The sequence below is a fragment of the Cinclus cinclus genome, chromosome 3 (genome assembly GCF_963662255.1).
Source record: "Cinclus cinclus chromosome 3, bCinCin1.1, whole genome shotgun sequence".
NCBI lineage: Eukaryota > Metazoa > Chordata > Aves > Passeriformes > Cinclidae > Cinclus > Cinclus cinclus.
The window spans coordinates 34,752,407-34,769,644 of NC_085048.1; the positions used below are offsets into that span (position 1 = coordinate 34,752,407).

Sequence of the window (17,238 nt, forward strand, 5' to 3'; positions counted from 1 at the left end):
TGGGCAGATGTATCTTCTGCAAGTGGCAAGAAAGAATATCAGGATCCTCCTTTCAGTGGGTACTTTACTAAAGAGGGGTGCTGTATCAGTACTACTAAGCCTGCTGAGAGGAACACAACGCTAAATTCATCTGCAGAAATACAGGGAAATTTAGAATAAAAAGTGAGAAGTATGCATGTTCCATGACCTTCAGACAGTTCCTCCAGTGCTCTCACACTCAATAAGCAGAGCACCTGAATTATCACTGAACACCACTATTAGATTTTTTTATGCAACCAGAAATGAACCAAACATTTTTCAGAGAAGCCAGAAAACCTGTATACACTACAGCACATCTACTAAAATACCCATGTATTCTAATTAAACAGGATTGTGCACGTCTTTCAGAAGCAATACAACATAACTACATGCATTTACACTTACATCTGATTTTTAGCCGCTTGTCTCTGAGCTTTCCGTTCTTTCCTTTTTTGATCTGGTGGCTTAGCAAAAACAATTTCAATGTTTTCTCCCTCTAAATCTTTGCCATTCATTTCTTCCATTGCCTGAAGGAATTAACCAGACTTTAAATATACTTCCAAGCATATCTGAAGTTATTAATTTTGTTCTTTTAGAGTATGCATTTTAATATTTGCTATCTGGAGCTAAAGTAACAATACAAGGCTAAAAAGAGTTAAACAGACAGCACAGTATTATGGCTTCCAGTTACACATCTCTTCTGAACTTGGCTGTCAAACCCAGGACTTCATGTATCAGTTTAGAAATCTTCCCCTCAGAACTGATAACACGCTTCAATCTTTGCAAGCTGTTACATTTAATGAAGTGATAGAACTGTCCTCTGAAACTGCACATTTTGTAATCCATGAATAAATTCCTAATGTCAGCACACATGCAAACAGTACCAAAGCTAGAGCTCAGTATATTCTGCTATTCCTTTATTTTACTTGTAATAAGTATCACTTTCTTTTGCAAACAGAAGCCAAAATTAGAGTCATTCTGATCACAAGGATAAAGCAAACAAAGCAACCACAAAACATCCCAACTCCTCCCCAAATCCACACTACCACCTCCCCACAACCCTCTCCTCAAAAAAATACAAAACAAACAGCAAACCATCAACTCCTCCCTACCCTCCCTGCCATGTACAGTTCCCATGGGCCACAGTTATTACTACAAGTTAATTTTAAGCAGAGGAATCCTAAAGATTCTACCACTTTTAGGGACTCTACATAGCTAAGCCTTGACAGGATATAATATCTTACTAAGATTCTTCCCATCATCTTCCTAAGCATCTGCTTTAAGACATACGGATATGTAAGAAAAACTGAACCCCCCTGTATCCTGCATCCACCCAAAGAACATGAAAAAGTGGATACACTACAGGAGGAGAATTACACTTTCCGTTCCTTAATAACACATGACATTAAGACCAGGCTAGCAAAACCCAGGAATGGCAATTACTAAACTGTCCAGTACCCCTCATTTAAAGAAAAAAGTGTTTATTCCTGGAAAAATAAATAAAATCATTACCTAAGTTTTTAAAACCTGCCCTAAAGAAACTGCTTTAAATTTCTATCAATAATTTGGTTAGAAGAGTCATTCAACTTCTGGCACTTGAGTTTCAAATGGTAACAACATTATTATCTTAAAAGCTCATCTGCAGAATTACTTAGGATAGATGCATTTAAGATCCACTTTTCAAGTTAGATTTGCATCATCCTAGGAGACACCCAGAGAGGACAACATTATCAGTGACAGTGCGTTACCATTTCCCCAGACAAAGCTTACTCAAGTTAGAAGAAGCATACAGCTTCTAACAACACTACTTAAAACACAGACACACAGTTACAGTCCCCTCCACTTACCTTTACAGCACCATCCCGTTCATCAAAATGAATGAAAGCATAATCTTTTAACTTCTTCACTCGCTCTAGCTTTCCAAATTGACTGAAGGCCTTTTCTAGAATCTCCTCTGTTACAGTATTGGCAAGATTGCGTACAAACAAAACTTTAACCTGAGGGGGACAAAAAAAAAAAAAAAAAAAAAAAGACTTAGGAGTATGATCTAATTTCAAAACACAAAACGAAGTTTTGCAAGTTACTGCTATTGGCAGTACTGAAAAAACATAATTACATTTTCTGTACAACATTTTATATACACTTATATGAATATGTACATTTAAATAGTCACAGAGCACGAGCTAGCACCAAAATTCCCTGACAGAAATATTTAATCTGTTATCAAACATGATTACGTAAGTATTAGTATCCTGAAAGTCAATACAGTTTGTGTTAGGGTTTAAAAGGATCCTAGCAGCAATTATCTCCAACCCAGAACACTACTAAACTTGAGAGAAGGTAACCAGAACTGGTCACACACAGAACAATTAACTTATCAAAACATTTAATTGTTTAGACAGGCTTTTGCTCAGTTATTTGCAGAACAGTCATCACCATAATATCTAGGTCAGAGGTGACAGGCCTGCAGCTTTCAAGCTGCTTAACTTGTGGTTCCCATGCTATAGCTACACCAAACACCTAATTTCAGGACTGTGCTTGCTGAGTGGCACTCAGTGACCTGAGGCCACTGCTAAAAGACAGAACTGCAGACAGAGGGGGATACTAAGGCTGACACTGGCCAGTCACCACTCAACTTTCTCAGATGTCAAACTGTGCCGCTCCCTTGAGCAAGAGTCACCCCCAAATAACTCTGAATTCTATTCCCTCCCCCAGCTCACTAAAGGAGGCAATATGACTCTTAAGCTTCACAAAGACGGCTCTGCAGCTTCTAAAATCAGAAAGGCAGGTAAATGATCCAACTGTTGACTGCCTGACATGGACTAAATCATCAATATAAAGTTTCATCAATCACCAACTGCACAGGGTAAAGGAAAATCGAAAGCAGTCTGATAAAGGTTTAAAATAAACCCTTACTTAACATAGCAGACAACATATTCTAGAAACCAGGAATCACATACTAGTGACCCGACAGTACTGAAAGATTCATCCTTGTGTCCATGCCAGGGCTGCACCCAGTGACTGGACATGAGCATGTTTACATTATGTGATTCATGTGTTCTCACAATTTACAAGACTCTTCAACTTGTTGAGAAGACCTCCTTCCACATGCTGGCACCATTCCCTGACAGTTTAATCACCTCCTACTGCCAAGGAATGCTCAGTCTTACCTGCCTACAATGCACCTGCCAATCAGCTGCAAGACCTGCAACTTCTGCTCACAGCCCCTCTGCTCCTGCTGGTTTCAAATTAATTCATGACATCGCATGAACACTGCACATGGCAGCACTGACTCCTGACCCTGAAAGTCAACACAAATCTCACACAATGTGAAAGGACCAAGGAAAGCATGCTTCGATTTCTGCAGCAGAGCTGTACTCTACTCCCACCACATACAGGAATTCATTAAACCTAGACACCCCTGTTGGAAGAACTGCTATGCAATTAAGTTACAAAAAACCACCAGGACAGACTTCCACAAATCTGTCTCACTCACTAGCTCAACTAGGATAGGATAAGATGAAGAGACTGGAAGAAGGGATACTACAGACCATAACTCTAACCCAGTGTATCAACTAAATACTTTGGCAAGAGTTACTCTGGCTGATTCTCAGGAGATCAAAAAAGCAACATACAAATCTACAAAGAACATTGTTTCCCATTATGTATTAAGCTTTTCCTAAGGGTCTTGATAGTAACAGCAACCTCTACTTATTGTAACACATACATAATAACCATTTTACTAAAATATCCAAACTACTACCTTAACTTTACTCCATGGAAATGTATTACAGGAAATTTTTGTGATGCAATCAATGGGTTTGAAAACCACTAACTTTTAAACAAATGCTCCATATTCTTGTTCTTTACAAAAAGGATGAAAACTAGAACCTCACAAGGAACCCTAAGTAGCCTAATAAATCCATTATGACAGACATGATTAGAAACCTGACAGAATAATCACTATTTTTTAAAAGACGAACTAATATAGTATTTTTAAATAAATAAAAAAGCAACTAAATTAAGTTTTCCCAGTGTAGACAAATTCATTAATCTCTAACAACTGAAATTTTTTAACACCTTGGTTCATGTTACTGATTAGAAGTGTAACTGAATGAGTCAAAGATGATGTAAAAGCTATTAGGCAGGTTAAAGCATAGGTTGAGAGATGAATCCACTTTTACTTCACTCAAGCCAGCTAAAAAGGGAGGGAAGGGAAAAAAACAGAAGTCCTCTTCATTAAAGCTCACACATTATTACACCAAGAATCCACAAATACTCCTAGCAAGCAATATACCCAGCACCAGCATTTTGTTTTAAAGGCAGAACTCACATTTAAAGAGCTGCTTAAGATTAGACTATCCAAAACTTCTGGTATCTACACCTTTTCCTCCTCTTACCTACAGCATAAACACTTCAGGCCACATTCTCCAAGGGTTACTAGCCCTGTCTCTTGCTCTGTAATCTGCCAGACAGCCACAAGCATAAGACTTTATTTAGCTGCTTAACCTGCCACTCCAGAACGTCCTCTGCAGCCTCAGCCATCCTACAGAAATCAAGTAAAACATTAATAAATTTAGCTAGACTACAGGTATAATAGGCAACACAATGACACTTGGGAGAAATCAAACTATCAACACAGATGCTTGTGAAGTTGGAAAAAAGTCTGCTTTGGACCACAAGTCAATACCTTAACTAATTATACTCTGATCTGTTAGTACAGGCACCAATCTCCTGTAGCACATCCATCTAGCTTGAGAATCTAGCTTCACCCCTCATCATGCTCAAGCTATCTAAGATAACTGTCCATTTAAATGATAAATATTTACTCATACAGTACTCTCCACAACATTTTATCACAAGGACAAAGGAAAAAGACTCGAGCAGACATTTCAGAAATTTACATTATTAGGTGTCCACATATTGATGAAGCGACATGCTGCTTCTGAAAGGTTTAGAACACTGTTCACCTTCTGGCTACATACATGAGTTTGTCTTCCTTACAGCTTGCTCTCATGAACTTGCTCTTTCTAGCAATCTTGACAAGAAAACTGATGACCAGATGATTATTCTGATAAAAACAATCTACTTCTAGTCACAGTTTTCTCCAGAGCCTTCTACCATAGCAATGTGCAAGACTGACATGGGTCAACAGCTTTCCCTTTGCTCTGGACTGACAGTAGTCAGAAGCAATGACAGCCAACCTGCACCTCACATCCAGTAGTTAACTCAACACAGCAGCAGCTCTGATGCTCTTTCTCTTACGAGAAAGACAGCAAGAAAAGAACACTTAGAGAAGGGCCAGATACAGTCAGCTTCTGCAGAGGTACAGCAGGTGGCCAAGAAAGTGTACTTTCCTTGTTCCAAGAATAAACTAAGGGACACAGCCAGTGAGGAAGGTCAGACACCAATGATCGTCTCAGTTTTTGTCTTCAGACACAAGCCAGATGTTCTCTACTTTTTCAGTATTCTTATTCACAGAGTCTCACTTTTCCATACATCTTCAACCCAAGCTTCATGTCCTATCTTTGGCATGTGGCACTAGATATATGCAAGTTGATTTTCTCCATGTTTTCCATATTTCTTTCCTTTGTTTCCATGTTTCTTCTCTTTTCATGTCCCATTTCAAATACAAAACAACAGAAGCTATTAACACATTAAAAAAAAAAAACAAACGTACAGTGAATGGGGCAAACCACAATCAAGCTTTAATTTCTTTAGCCTTTCACTCTGCACACCTGTAAACTTAGGAAAGATGCTTGATTATGTCCCCTATAATTTCCTTTCCATCTATTTTGTTTTATCAGCACTAATTCCTGCTTATTTATTTTAACAGTTTGGTGGATTAGGTCTCTTCTCTTTTGAGCCAAGAAACTAAACATACAGGCTGTCATATTTAGGAAGTGACACCTTCCACAAATTTGACCTGCAAGACTCTTTCCCTGCTGTTGACCGTCTATCATGCTGGGCAAGAAAAATCAAGTCTGCAGACAAGATAGTCCAAAAGCTTCTGTAATACCTGTATTACAAAAGCAGCTTTTTCCCTAAAATGATCCCCCACCCAAACCCTTTTCCCTTATGGCTCACCAAAGAGGAGATCCCAGCCAAGCTATCTTACTAGGTCCATCAAAGTAGGACTCCAGCAAGTGACGTGTCTCAGTTGAGAGTAAAAGCACAGACGAAAAGCAAGCAAAGAGAAAGAGATAAGGATATGGGCTAGCTAGGAGTTTCCATTAAACAACTCAGCTACACAACACAACTGAAAAAGACAGGGTCAGGCAATATCTGACGGGAAAAAAAAAAAAATCAGGTAGTTTGTTTCTGGCAAGATACCACACACATACATAAAACAACTCCTTCAACATGTTAAAAGTCCAGACTTCAGCTTCACCTCAATATTCAAAGTCCAAAATATGCCAGTCTAGGTATAAAAAGGAATTAACCCTCCCAAATTAAAAGTAACTACAGAGTTTCAAATACAAGTTAGTTGCCTAACTTCTCAGAAGTAACTGCTCATGGTAACTTTGAAAATACATTTGTGTACATTTGAACACTGACATGTTCTAATGGTGAAGTGATACAGTTCTAGGTTTAAAAATAATTAAGGCTTGTTCTGTAATGTTATCTCTCTTTCCATCCTTCCAAATACTAGGGTACAAAACCATTTTAACTCTAGGAGTCAACACCACCACTTCCAGGTAAAAAAAATAATGTCATCCTATGTGTCATTTTGGCAAGAATTACATTCAGCCTCGGGAAAACAAAATAATGTAAGGCCATATCCATGTAATTTCTGAGGTACATTCAATTTTTATCATCACATCTACAACATCTCTGTCAAGAAGGCCGAAAGATGTTATTTAATTTTAGGCTAACACCAGGAAATAGCTAATTTGGAACAGAGCACTTTAAATGAACTATGGTCCCATTACAGCTTTATTACCTTTGCCATGACTTCAGGATCTGGGTCTTCTATAGGGTCAGCCCATTCCACTGTAACAACATTTCCCCAGACTTTGACTTTGCCGCTCATTAACCTACGTCTGGCCTGAGCAGCAGTTTTGTGATCTTCATATTCAAGAAAGCAGAAACCCCGATTCTTTTTCTTGTCATCAGGCTGATGATACAATATGACATCTGTAAGACCCTCTGAAATTAAATAAAATGTTTATTTGTTATGCTTTCACTTCACTGATTTGCATTATGAAGTGCGGATTGTCTCTGTAGCTATCGAAGAATACCCCTTCTCTAACTGAATGGAGGAGACTTAGGGGCAGCCAAAAGTTTTGCTTTGTCAATTCTCTTCTTAAACCTCTAAACTGCAACACTTATCAGTGTGGGTTTTTTTCTATAATGTCTAAACAACATGAGATAAAAGCTGCATTACTTCAATGCTAAAAAAGTTTATTGCCCCAAAGAACCTGAAGTCTATCATTCAGTAACACAGAAATTCATCAGACAGTACCTTTGCAGGTTCAAATGTTATCAAAAAGAGATCCTTAAAATTTAAGAATTATAAAGCACAGAACCAGTTACATTCTTCAGCTTGTTTCAGTTCTGCCTTGAGAAGTTTTAAAACATCCATTAGTATTGTAATTATTAAACTTTTAATTCAAATTTCTTGGAACAGGTTTCTTGAACATTACACACTTACTCTACAGGTACAATTTAGAACTACCCATCTAGTCTAACTACAAATATCTCAGCCCTCAAAAAAACAACAGTTTTTAAAAAATCCAAACAAACCCCAACACAATGTTGAAAAAAATGCTGAGTGGTCTGTTTGGTTTAATCATCATTCAACTATAAGCCAAAAGAACATTCATCACTGAACATTTTTGACACTTTCCAGCTCTACAAAACGTAGTTACTAACTCACCTGTTACTTTGCTGAATTCTTCAACAATTTGCTCCTTGGTTTTACTCTTAGGAATAGAGCCAACAAAAAGCCTATTATTGGCAACAGAAATGCATACACCAATGTGTTTTCCAGAACGAATTTCATGGTTGTTGTACTGCAAGAAAAAAATGATTGGACAATCATCAGTCACAAATAATTTCCACTCCCCTTCAAAAAAAGTATACCAAATATTTAACTTTGGAAAACTCAGAATTGATCAATACATTAAATTTTTGCAGCTCAACCCATTTTTACAATGCATAGTCAACTGCTCTTAAGTATATCCACGTTTTCTAAGGTATTTCCACAATTTCAGCCAACAATTATTCTCCCCTCCTTGTTCAAGTCTCTCAAGACTTGTTTCTTTAGAGACTTTTTCATACAGAATCATGCAAGTCATCAAGAGCAAGGATTTCCTCTTCACAATCATGCAGGGAAAAAAATGCAAGTTGCTCTATAGGGTAGCTATAAATTCCTGATTTGCATGTAATACAAGGCATGGGCTGCAATTAAAGTCAGATTCCTTTCTGAAGTTCCACAGTTCACAAAACAGAGTCATGATCAGGTCTTCTTCACAAAATGCTCAGGAGCAATTGGCAAATACTTTAAACAGCATACACATTACACCTGTTAAGACAGTAAACAGCAAGAACAACTTTCTAATTACTTGAAATTCTAAGACTTCTGTAAAGGCTTCTCCCATAACATCTGGAAGATACCAAAAAAAGTATTACTGTTGACATCTGTTGAGAAAAAAATAAAAAAAAAAAGCCTTTCATTGAGACACAGACATGCATCATCAAAATAAGCAGCAGGGAGGACAACTGCTGGTACATCAACCCACTTCGAACTGGAAGCCCTGCAACAGACAGTTCTTTAGCATAGAAAATTAATTTTGTGGTCAACATCTTATTGCCAAGTAGTGGGACAGATTTTTAAAATTCCATCTAGCTTATCCATCTGACTTATTTTGTGCTTGATGGTAAATTTTACTACGTCAGCTAGTTATCCTCCACCCCTTCAGGCTCTTTGTGCAATAAAACCTGGGGGAAGATGTTTATTTACATTAATCTTGGGCAAACAAAAACTCCACCACTGAAAGTTTTCTAAGCTAGGTAACTGCACGAGAAGTGAGCAAAACGGAGAAGCATACATGTGAAAAAGACCTCAAGTCACATCTTCACAACTAATTATGTCTCAAAACATAGGAGACAGGGACAACAAAGGACTTCTATCTCCATATCCGTTTCCCATGTGGCATAGTTGATTTTCAAGTAGTAAAGTGCAGTAGGAGCTGCATTAGCTGCACAGGAAGACTGTATATATATTATCACCAATAAACATACACATTAATGAAGAGTCAGATTATAATAGCTAAAAGAAGAAGTCTTCTAAAGAAGCACCTTTAAAGAAGCTGACAGTTTATTAGTATGTGAAAGTGATTCTTTACTAACTGAACTGTACTCTAGGAAACATTTCCTTGCATTAAGAAACTTTTTTACTGAGAGGGTGCTGAAACACTGGAACAGGCTTCCTAGAGAGGTGGTCAATGACCCAAAGCTGTCACCATCTAAGAGAGGCATCTGGACAATTCCCTTGATGATCAAGATGACAGCAACTTCGGTCAGCCATGAAATGGTCATGCAGATAGACTGGATGATTGTTGCAGGTCCCTTCCAAATGAAATACTCTATTCTTATGGATAATAGAAAGCATTATCCAACTGTTCCTGCTAAAGTCTAACACCAAAGTTTGGCTACACATCTAATCCTAGAAGAGTATCTCATACAACTCAGTATGTTGTATCAGAGTAAAATTAACAAAGTAAAATTAATATTTTCTATCATATTGCAGTTCCACTCATAGTTTCTAGAAGTTTTCTTCATCCTACAATGTATTAACTGGTATTTTTCACCAAGTGTCTGTCTTTACACAGAGAAAACAGTCTTCAGTTAGGTGTTCTTGACCACTGAGTTAGTGATTTTTAGGTAAATAGTTTGCATACCATCTGCAAACTTAGATTAAACATAAAAAGGCTCAGATCATGATCTGGGTAAACTGCCAAAACAGTCAGGCTACCAAAGTAGCTGTGTCAGCATACTGCTTCCCCCTCCTGTCACCATGGAATCTGTGTCTGAAGTCAGTAGCAGAGATTGCCACCCTCTAGACAATGTAATAGTTTTGGTTTTTTCTCACTGACTTATGTAAGAAGTTACTCACAAGTCACAATATGCAGAAGGTCTGTCTTGTCACTTTACTGACTTAAATTTTCACTACCAATTTTAGTTTATTAGGAGCAAATGGCAAGTTATACCTCTGTGTATAATTGGCAAACTGCTTAATTCACCTGTACCTCCACTCTGATCAAGCTGTTCTAGTCAAAAATATACTGAATGATTCCACAGCTTTCAGTACGTTTTCCTACAAGCCTCACCTCAAGTTTTTATTCTGTAGATATCTACAGTGACCTTATTCAAACAGAAATCTCTTTGAAAAACTTTACTCTAGCAACCTCTTATGAAATAGGAAGAACTGAACATGTGTGCAAAAGAACACAACTGGAGTTGTAATTAACAGTACAAAGTGAACATGTTAACAGGGAAAAAAATGACTGAGATTTTAAAAAATCATACTTTGATAGTGAATGCTTGTGTGAACATCTGAGATGCCATTTGTATTGAACTAGCAAAAGGTTAACCACACTGAACTAAACACTGGTCATATAAAAATGAGAATTCCCTGAATTGTGTTTAAAATAGTTCTGGCTGTGCTTAAGACAAAAATGGAGTGATAATATGGTCTGATACTGAGAAGAATTACGGATATGAAGAGTAATTAATTCTAAGTTGCTTAAAAATGAATATGCATAAACAAAACCAAGAGTGCTACCTTTTAAACTGCAAGACAACTTCTTGTTAACAAAAAAAGTAAGTCAACATTAAGCACATCCAAAAATTTTAGCTCATTTTTACATGAAGTTGATTTACAGACTGTGGAAGATACATACAGCAGTCACACAAACATGAATGCAGAATATGTTACACCAACTCCAAGAGCCTGAAGACAGGTCAGTTCATTATCCACTGTAGTTCGGGTATGGACAAAAACATACTGTCTCTTATTACTCAAAAGCCTATTGGCAATGCATGGACTTTTAATCTAATTCTTTTTCTATACTGTCCTGAAAAAAAAAGTCTCTTGGAAAAATATGGGAAATAACAGAAGAACCATTATCCCAAGTCCAGAAAGCTGGGAATTTAAGTTGTATACACGAGAAGATTATAGGCAGTATCAAAAAGAACACCACCTGTTAAAATAATTGGTTATGAAAATGGCTAGGACCAAGTGTTCAGTGTTCTGAAGAGGTCTTTCAGCAGTGTATCTCATGCATGTGTAACTAACACAAGTTATAGACCTACAATTTTCAACTGAGCTCAACAGCCACAATTTGCTAATACTCATGCAAACTACTTCTAGATAACTTGGGAAACTTACACAGCAAACTAACCAGTCAACTATGGTTGGAATAACTCCAAAAAATCTGACACATATCACAGAATCCAATTTAAGTCTAACCCTACTTTCTAAGAGTTTAGCATAAAGGTTAAAAAACTGCTCCATCAACTGCAACACTTCTCAGCTATTAGCCTCAGTGGCTATTTAACTGACAAGCAGAACACTGCTTTTTTTCCCTGCATATCAACGATCAGATATAAAGGGACACCAAGTAGCTCCTTCCCTTGTATTGTTTCGTGGAAGACTGAAGCTAGGATCTGATGTTACTTTTCTGAAAACATGACTCAAATGACTTTCCCAGAGCACGTTGCCTTTAAGCAAAATCCAGCCAAATGAAGAAAAATTGCTTGTTTGTTTGGTTTTTTTTCATTTACTAGGTGCCTCTGAGAACTTACGTGGTTTGATTCACTGTTTTGCTAAGTTTTAAGAGTCAACTCTTAAGAGCTCACACACACTCTGAACAGCTAGGTCGACAAGGAAAGCAACAAAGAGAACACACCATTATCCCCAGTATATCTGACTGCACGCTGGAACAACCAACTGTTCTTATTTAAAAAGCTAATCAGTATATACCAGACTGGTTTTGTACTTCCACTTTTGCAGACATTTATGCACTTTCTCTAAACAAATTCCCATTTTCAGCTTGATTTGTCTCCACCAAGTGACTTACATGCCAATAGGGCACCTTAGTTTAAGCTATACTTCATTACAAAACAAGGTATGTTACCCCTACTATAGCAATACAGCAGTATCAGCACACTGCAGAATGTGTATGGTTAGTACCCACAAGTCATACCACAACACTAATCTTGGGTGCTATCAGCATCGCAGTAACCAGCCCAAAAAATTCCAATTTAACTTGGCCAGGAAAATAAAGGCACTGTGCAAGGATCAGGGCAGTGTTTCTCCCCACCTTCTTTATTAGTGATAGGTACTTCATGCACAAAACCTTTAAAGCTTACTAGAAGCACTTCCAACTATTTTATACCTCTGTGTAAAGCAGAGGGAATGCTCCTTAGCTGGCAGGATTTACGATGTTTTCCTGTCAGCTGCAGCAAACAGAACTGACCTTCAAAGCTCAAAAGACATTTTTTCCCCACCTGAAGTATCTCAGAAAATTCTGTGACTCTAAAGCACTTTTCCAGCACAGGCCCCCTGCTGGTGCAGAAACACATCGGGAGTCACAGACACCCTGACCAGCAATGCCCTTGTACCACATCAACTCCAACACCACTGCTCTCCAGAGCTCATACAGATGCAGACGGCTCAGAAGTCACTACTGCTAATACAACTTTGCTTAATGCAACACCTAGTGGACACTTACAAAGTAATCTAACCATGACAGTTTCACCTTAAGCATTTAAGCACTACCACCAGGAGGACAACTGCTTCTAAGCCAGAGTGTGCTTCATCAAAAGAGAAAAAAAATCCAAGAAAACTTACCAGTTTAACAGCTTCCTGAGCTGCCTCTTTAGTACAAAAAGTGACAAAAGCATATCCTCTGTTTAGACCAGTTAGTGGATCCATCATTAAGCGGAGATCCCATATAGGTCCAGCTTTCTCAAATAATGGAACAAGTTCATCTTCAAACAAGTCTCTCGGAATCTTGCCCACAAATATCTACAACAGACATACAAGCACTGTTTATAAGAAGTTATTTCCAATGAGCAAGTCTACAGCTGCATAAACATTATCTTCTTCTTACCTCTGTACCAACAGAAGGTTGCTGTCCTGAATATACAGACTCTGGAGGAGGTCCACCATACTTCCTCTGTCCAGTAGTCACATCAAGAGTGTAGCCAGTTCTCTCCAACAGTGCCTTCAAAGTAAGAAACTTAAAATTTTAAAATCACATACAAACTGAGCAAGTTTAGCTGCACTTCATTCACAGACAGACATGCTTCTAATTCCTTTTAAACTGCACTGCTTTGAAGCTCCCACAAACAAATCTACTGCTAGTACTTCAACAAGAAACTTGCAAAACAATTAAGAGAATTTTTAGGTAAAGAAACACTGCTAGAAAATTATAAATTCATATCCAGTATTCCCAATTCCTTAATTTTCATTAAAAAGAAGAAAAAAAAAAGAAGACAAGTAATATAATAGTGAGGTTCCCTTTAATTAGGAAGATCTTTGTCTGAGCCACTTCTTGTTTTGGCATGTCCAATCCTGCAGATGTTTATGCACAAGAGTTCCCTGCACTTAATGAGATTACTCATAAGTGTGAAGTTAAAGAACACATGTTTAAGGGCTTACACCCCTGGAACACTGTACAAACTGCTACAGGTACCCAACTACTTCCTTTCTCTTATCATGCCTCCTTCAAATTCCTTGTGGGCTTATACAGGATCCCAGAACAACTAACCCTCGCTAGAACCACTGCATGTGGTTATTGACAGTTAGATACAGTTACAGACATACTACCAACTTAAAACATCAGCTGACACTCCATATGCAAACACATGAGAAACTCCTCTGAAATTAAGTCTTTCTTAATAATTTTGTACAAAGACAAATCAACTTTACACACAAAGAAACTGCATATTAAACAAGCCAAATTATAGTCAAGAGTTAGCAATTTTACAACTACAAAATTGCAGCTATTTTAAATACTATAGCCATCAGCAGTAAAAGCTATGCTACTTGAAGTTACTAACCAAGTCCTCGTAATATTGTTGTTTTATGTGGCAGTGACAAAAACTGTACCGGCTTTTTTAAAATTTATAATTAATGGCACCCCAGCCTCAAAGTCAAGAGAAAAAAAGATTTTCTAATGTTACGTGGTACATAGTTATTTGTAATAATTATTTTATACTATATATATGAAGTGTCAAAGAAGAAAGATTCTCTGGGTTTTTTTTACAACATCACCTAAACATACTTAGATGGTTTTCCTCCCCTTAAGCTCTGGTAAAGTTGCTAATCACAGTATTTTAAAATAAATCATTCTATGCCTAACTCTTGAGAAAGGAGTCTCTTGCTAACAGCAGACACGGTCAAAAAAATAATTTATCCCTTATTAAGACAGTTTGGGGTAGTTTATGGGCACACTGATTATGTCATAAGAAGTGGGCTAAATCCTAAATCCATTACAATCTGTTTTTTCAGACACGTGGTATCTCCTCCCTATTGTGGAGCAGCTCTAAAGTTGAACTAAGGAGGCAGAGTGGAAACAACAAAAAAAAACAGAACACAAAAAACAAATCAGCAGCAGCTGAACTTCAGCATTTCAAACTTGAGTAACTATGCCGACAAGTATGCACAAATTTTTTACTGTGAAATAGAGTAAATGTCTCAGTAAGACACAGTGCAAACTGTGAAATATTTTTTCACTTTTATATGTTCAGCTCCAGCAATTAATATATTAACTTCCTAATTCAAAAGGAAGAAGTGCAAGACAAAATTGCAAGTGACACCTTTCAACAATGACAAATATGACAAATAATCTGTAATAACCTTTATAAGAAAAGCAAAAGTTCCAAAACAACCAACATAACTATCGCAACAACTCAGAAAAAAACAAACAACAGGTAGACCTCAGAACTTTTATTTCTACCAACATACCTTAATTTTTGCCTCATCTGGTCCTTTGCTAGAATCTGCCACCTTGGTCCCCTGTTTTTCCCTCTGCCTGTATGTCTTCATGACTCCACATAAAAAGGCACTTTTGTTCTGCAAAAGATACAATCTTCAGTTCTGAAAACATGACAGGCTGGAATCTCATTTTACCTTGAATACAGTGTTCACTTCACATATCACACATGGATCACTGAAGAGCCTCAGACCTCTTCCCAGACAACTAACATTTTATCCCTCAACAATTATATTGTAAATTGCTTAATGTTACCTGAACATGTGAGAGATCACTGTCTTTAAACTGCTGAAGCACTGCCAGTGCACCTTCTTCATTGAATTCCTTTAAAGCTTCGATAGCTCTTTCATCTAGATCACTATGTGCAACTAGCCCTAAGAAAAAAAAATTACTAATTATACTTGGTCAGTAATCTTCATAAAGCCTAATGTAGCATCCCTAACACATTTCAGTGACCTCTAAATCAATTACTGATTAAAGTAAGTTACTATGCCTCAAAAACCATGTAGTTCCTTTGAAGTTAAATATTTAAGGGTATTTAATCCTCTAATTAAAAACAAAAAGTGATAAGATTCAGAGTAAAAGCTGTGACATTTATGTGTTCATTTGACTTCTGTGAAACCCAGATGTTACTTGGGACAAGATTAATTTCAATATCCTGAAGCTGGATTCAGAGGAGTCTATCAAAACCTACCAAAGCCTGACTCAGCTTGCCTAGCAATGGTATCTTGGTACACTTTTAGAAGAGTATAAATACAAATAAACTGCAGCACTAAAAATGACCACCACAATCCAAAAATCAAGCTTAAAAAAATGCTAGCTATTACCACATCTGAAAAAACCAACACCATAACTTCTGCATCCACGAGCCCAGACACCACGTCAGGAAGTATCACTTACACAAGAAGATGCATACCAAGGCTTGTTTCTTACAGTTACCTACAATTACCACAAAAGATGCACAAAGTCCACATCACCTGCTCCTCCTAAAAATCATCTGTTGTCTATTCCAGCTGTTGCTCTGGTCCCCTGCATATTTGTTCCTACCCCTCAGCCCAAGTAGCCTGGGACTTTCCTCTGAAAGATACTATGCTAAATTGAAATACTGAATCTAAACCATCCAGATTTTGGTAAGACTGCAGTTCCCACACTTTTGGAAACCACAAAAAGTTGCTATTTCAGCCCAAAGACAGCAGAATCCAATAAAGTATTGCATGTGTGGTTTTGCAAGTCTTAGATCTTACCTGCAACGTAAATTTCATCTAGTTTTTCAGCAACTTTCTGTGGTAAACCAGCATCAAGCAATGTCTGGAAATGCTCAGAATGGGTAACTGCAGCAGAAGTATCCATGGGCTCTTCAGTACCATTCCCATTAACATGTTCAGTAGCCATGTTTCCAGATATCTGTTCAAACGCAATAAGCATCAAAATTAAGCTAAATATATCTTCAGGCAGAACAATTCATGTGACAATACATGCAACAGACTACCCTATTATTTGACGCTAATGGGAAAAAAAATATAAAAAAATAGCAGGTCACCGCCCCGATACTTATTTTTTTTTAAGTTTTGCAAGGCGCAGGAAATTCCTCAAAAGAAGCACCAACACAAAGGAAAGCCCTAACACCACTGCCTGGGGGGGTGGGGTAGCTTTCACTGCAGGTTTTACACAACCCAGACAGACACTGACTCACCTCCCCTCTCTCTAACACACTCCCTAGGACGCTCTGAACAAGTTAGAAACGGAGCAAAAAGGCAACAGCGGGGGTGGCAGGACAAGTAAACCTGCCACATGCCCCGCGATACCGTCATTGACACTCGCTGCCGCCTCCACCGCCCGCTACAGACTCGCAGCCCCTCGGCGCACGCCGCCTCTCCAGGCCCCGGGCGCGGCCGGGATCCCTTCCCGCCTCCACTCCGGTGCCGGCCGGGCAAGCAAGAGGAACAAAGCGCTCTTCCCAGCCCGCACCCACCCACGGCGGCGGCGGCCATGAGCCCGATGGAAACACGTGCTCCGCGCGTTCAGATGTCCTACAACTTCCTCCAGTGACCGACTTCCCCCCCTCGCCACCACACTCCCGCGGGAGGAGCGGCTCCCCCCCGCCCCGAGCCCCGGCCATTCCCCACCTCTCACCCTATTCCCCCCGGAGAGCGGGTTGCAACACCCCGGGCCCGATTTCACCACCCGGCCGGGAGCTCGCGGTGCCTCCTGG

General features: G+C 38.5%; 1 protein-coding gene across 8 annotated transcripts in view; it reads right to left on the reverse strand.

Annotated features, from left to right (window-relative positions):
• SYNCRIP (synaptotagmin binding cytoplasmic RNA interacting protein) overlaps nucleotides 1-16,424 on the reverse strand; it is a 24,643-nt gene extending 8,219 nt beyond the window's left edge. For 2 of the 8 annotated variants that reach the window (XM_062489860.1, XM_062489855.1), the window contains exons 1-9: nucleotides 16,271-16,418; nucleotides 15,282-15,400; nucleotides 14,999-15,106; nucleotides 13,140-13,253; nucleotides 12,878-13,054; nucleotides 7,898-8,033; nucleotides 7,067-7,167; nucleotides 1,866-2,015; nucleotides 424-545 (exon numbers count right to left, since the gene is read on the reverse strand). In XM_062489860.1, the coding sequence (XP_062345844.1) occupies nucleotides 424-545; nucleotides 1,866-2,015; nucleotides 7,067-7,167; nucleotides 7,898-8,033; nucleotides 12,878-13,054; nucleotides 13,140-13,253; nucleotides 14,999-15,106; nucleotides 15,282-15,400; nucleotides 16,271-16,418 (1,175 nt within the window). Of the gene's footprint in view, nucleotides 1-423; nucleotides 546-1,865; nucleotides 2,016-6,961; nucleotides 7,176-7,896; nucleotides 8,034-12,877; nucleotides 13,055-13,139; nucleotides 13,254-14,998; nucleotides 15,107-15,281; nucleotides 15,401-16,270 lie in introns of all 8 variants that reach the window. The other 6 variants (XM_062489859.1, XM_062489858.1, XM_062489854.1 and 3 more) reach the window with 5 other exon arrangements.
• Between the last annotated feature and the right edge of the window lie 814 nt (nucleotides 16,425-17,238).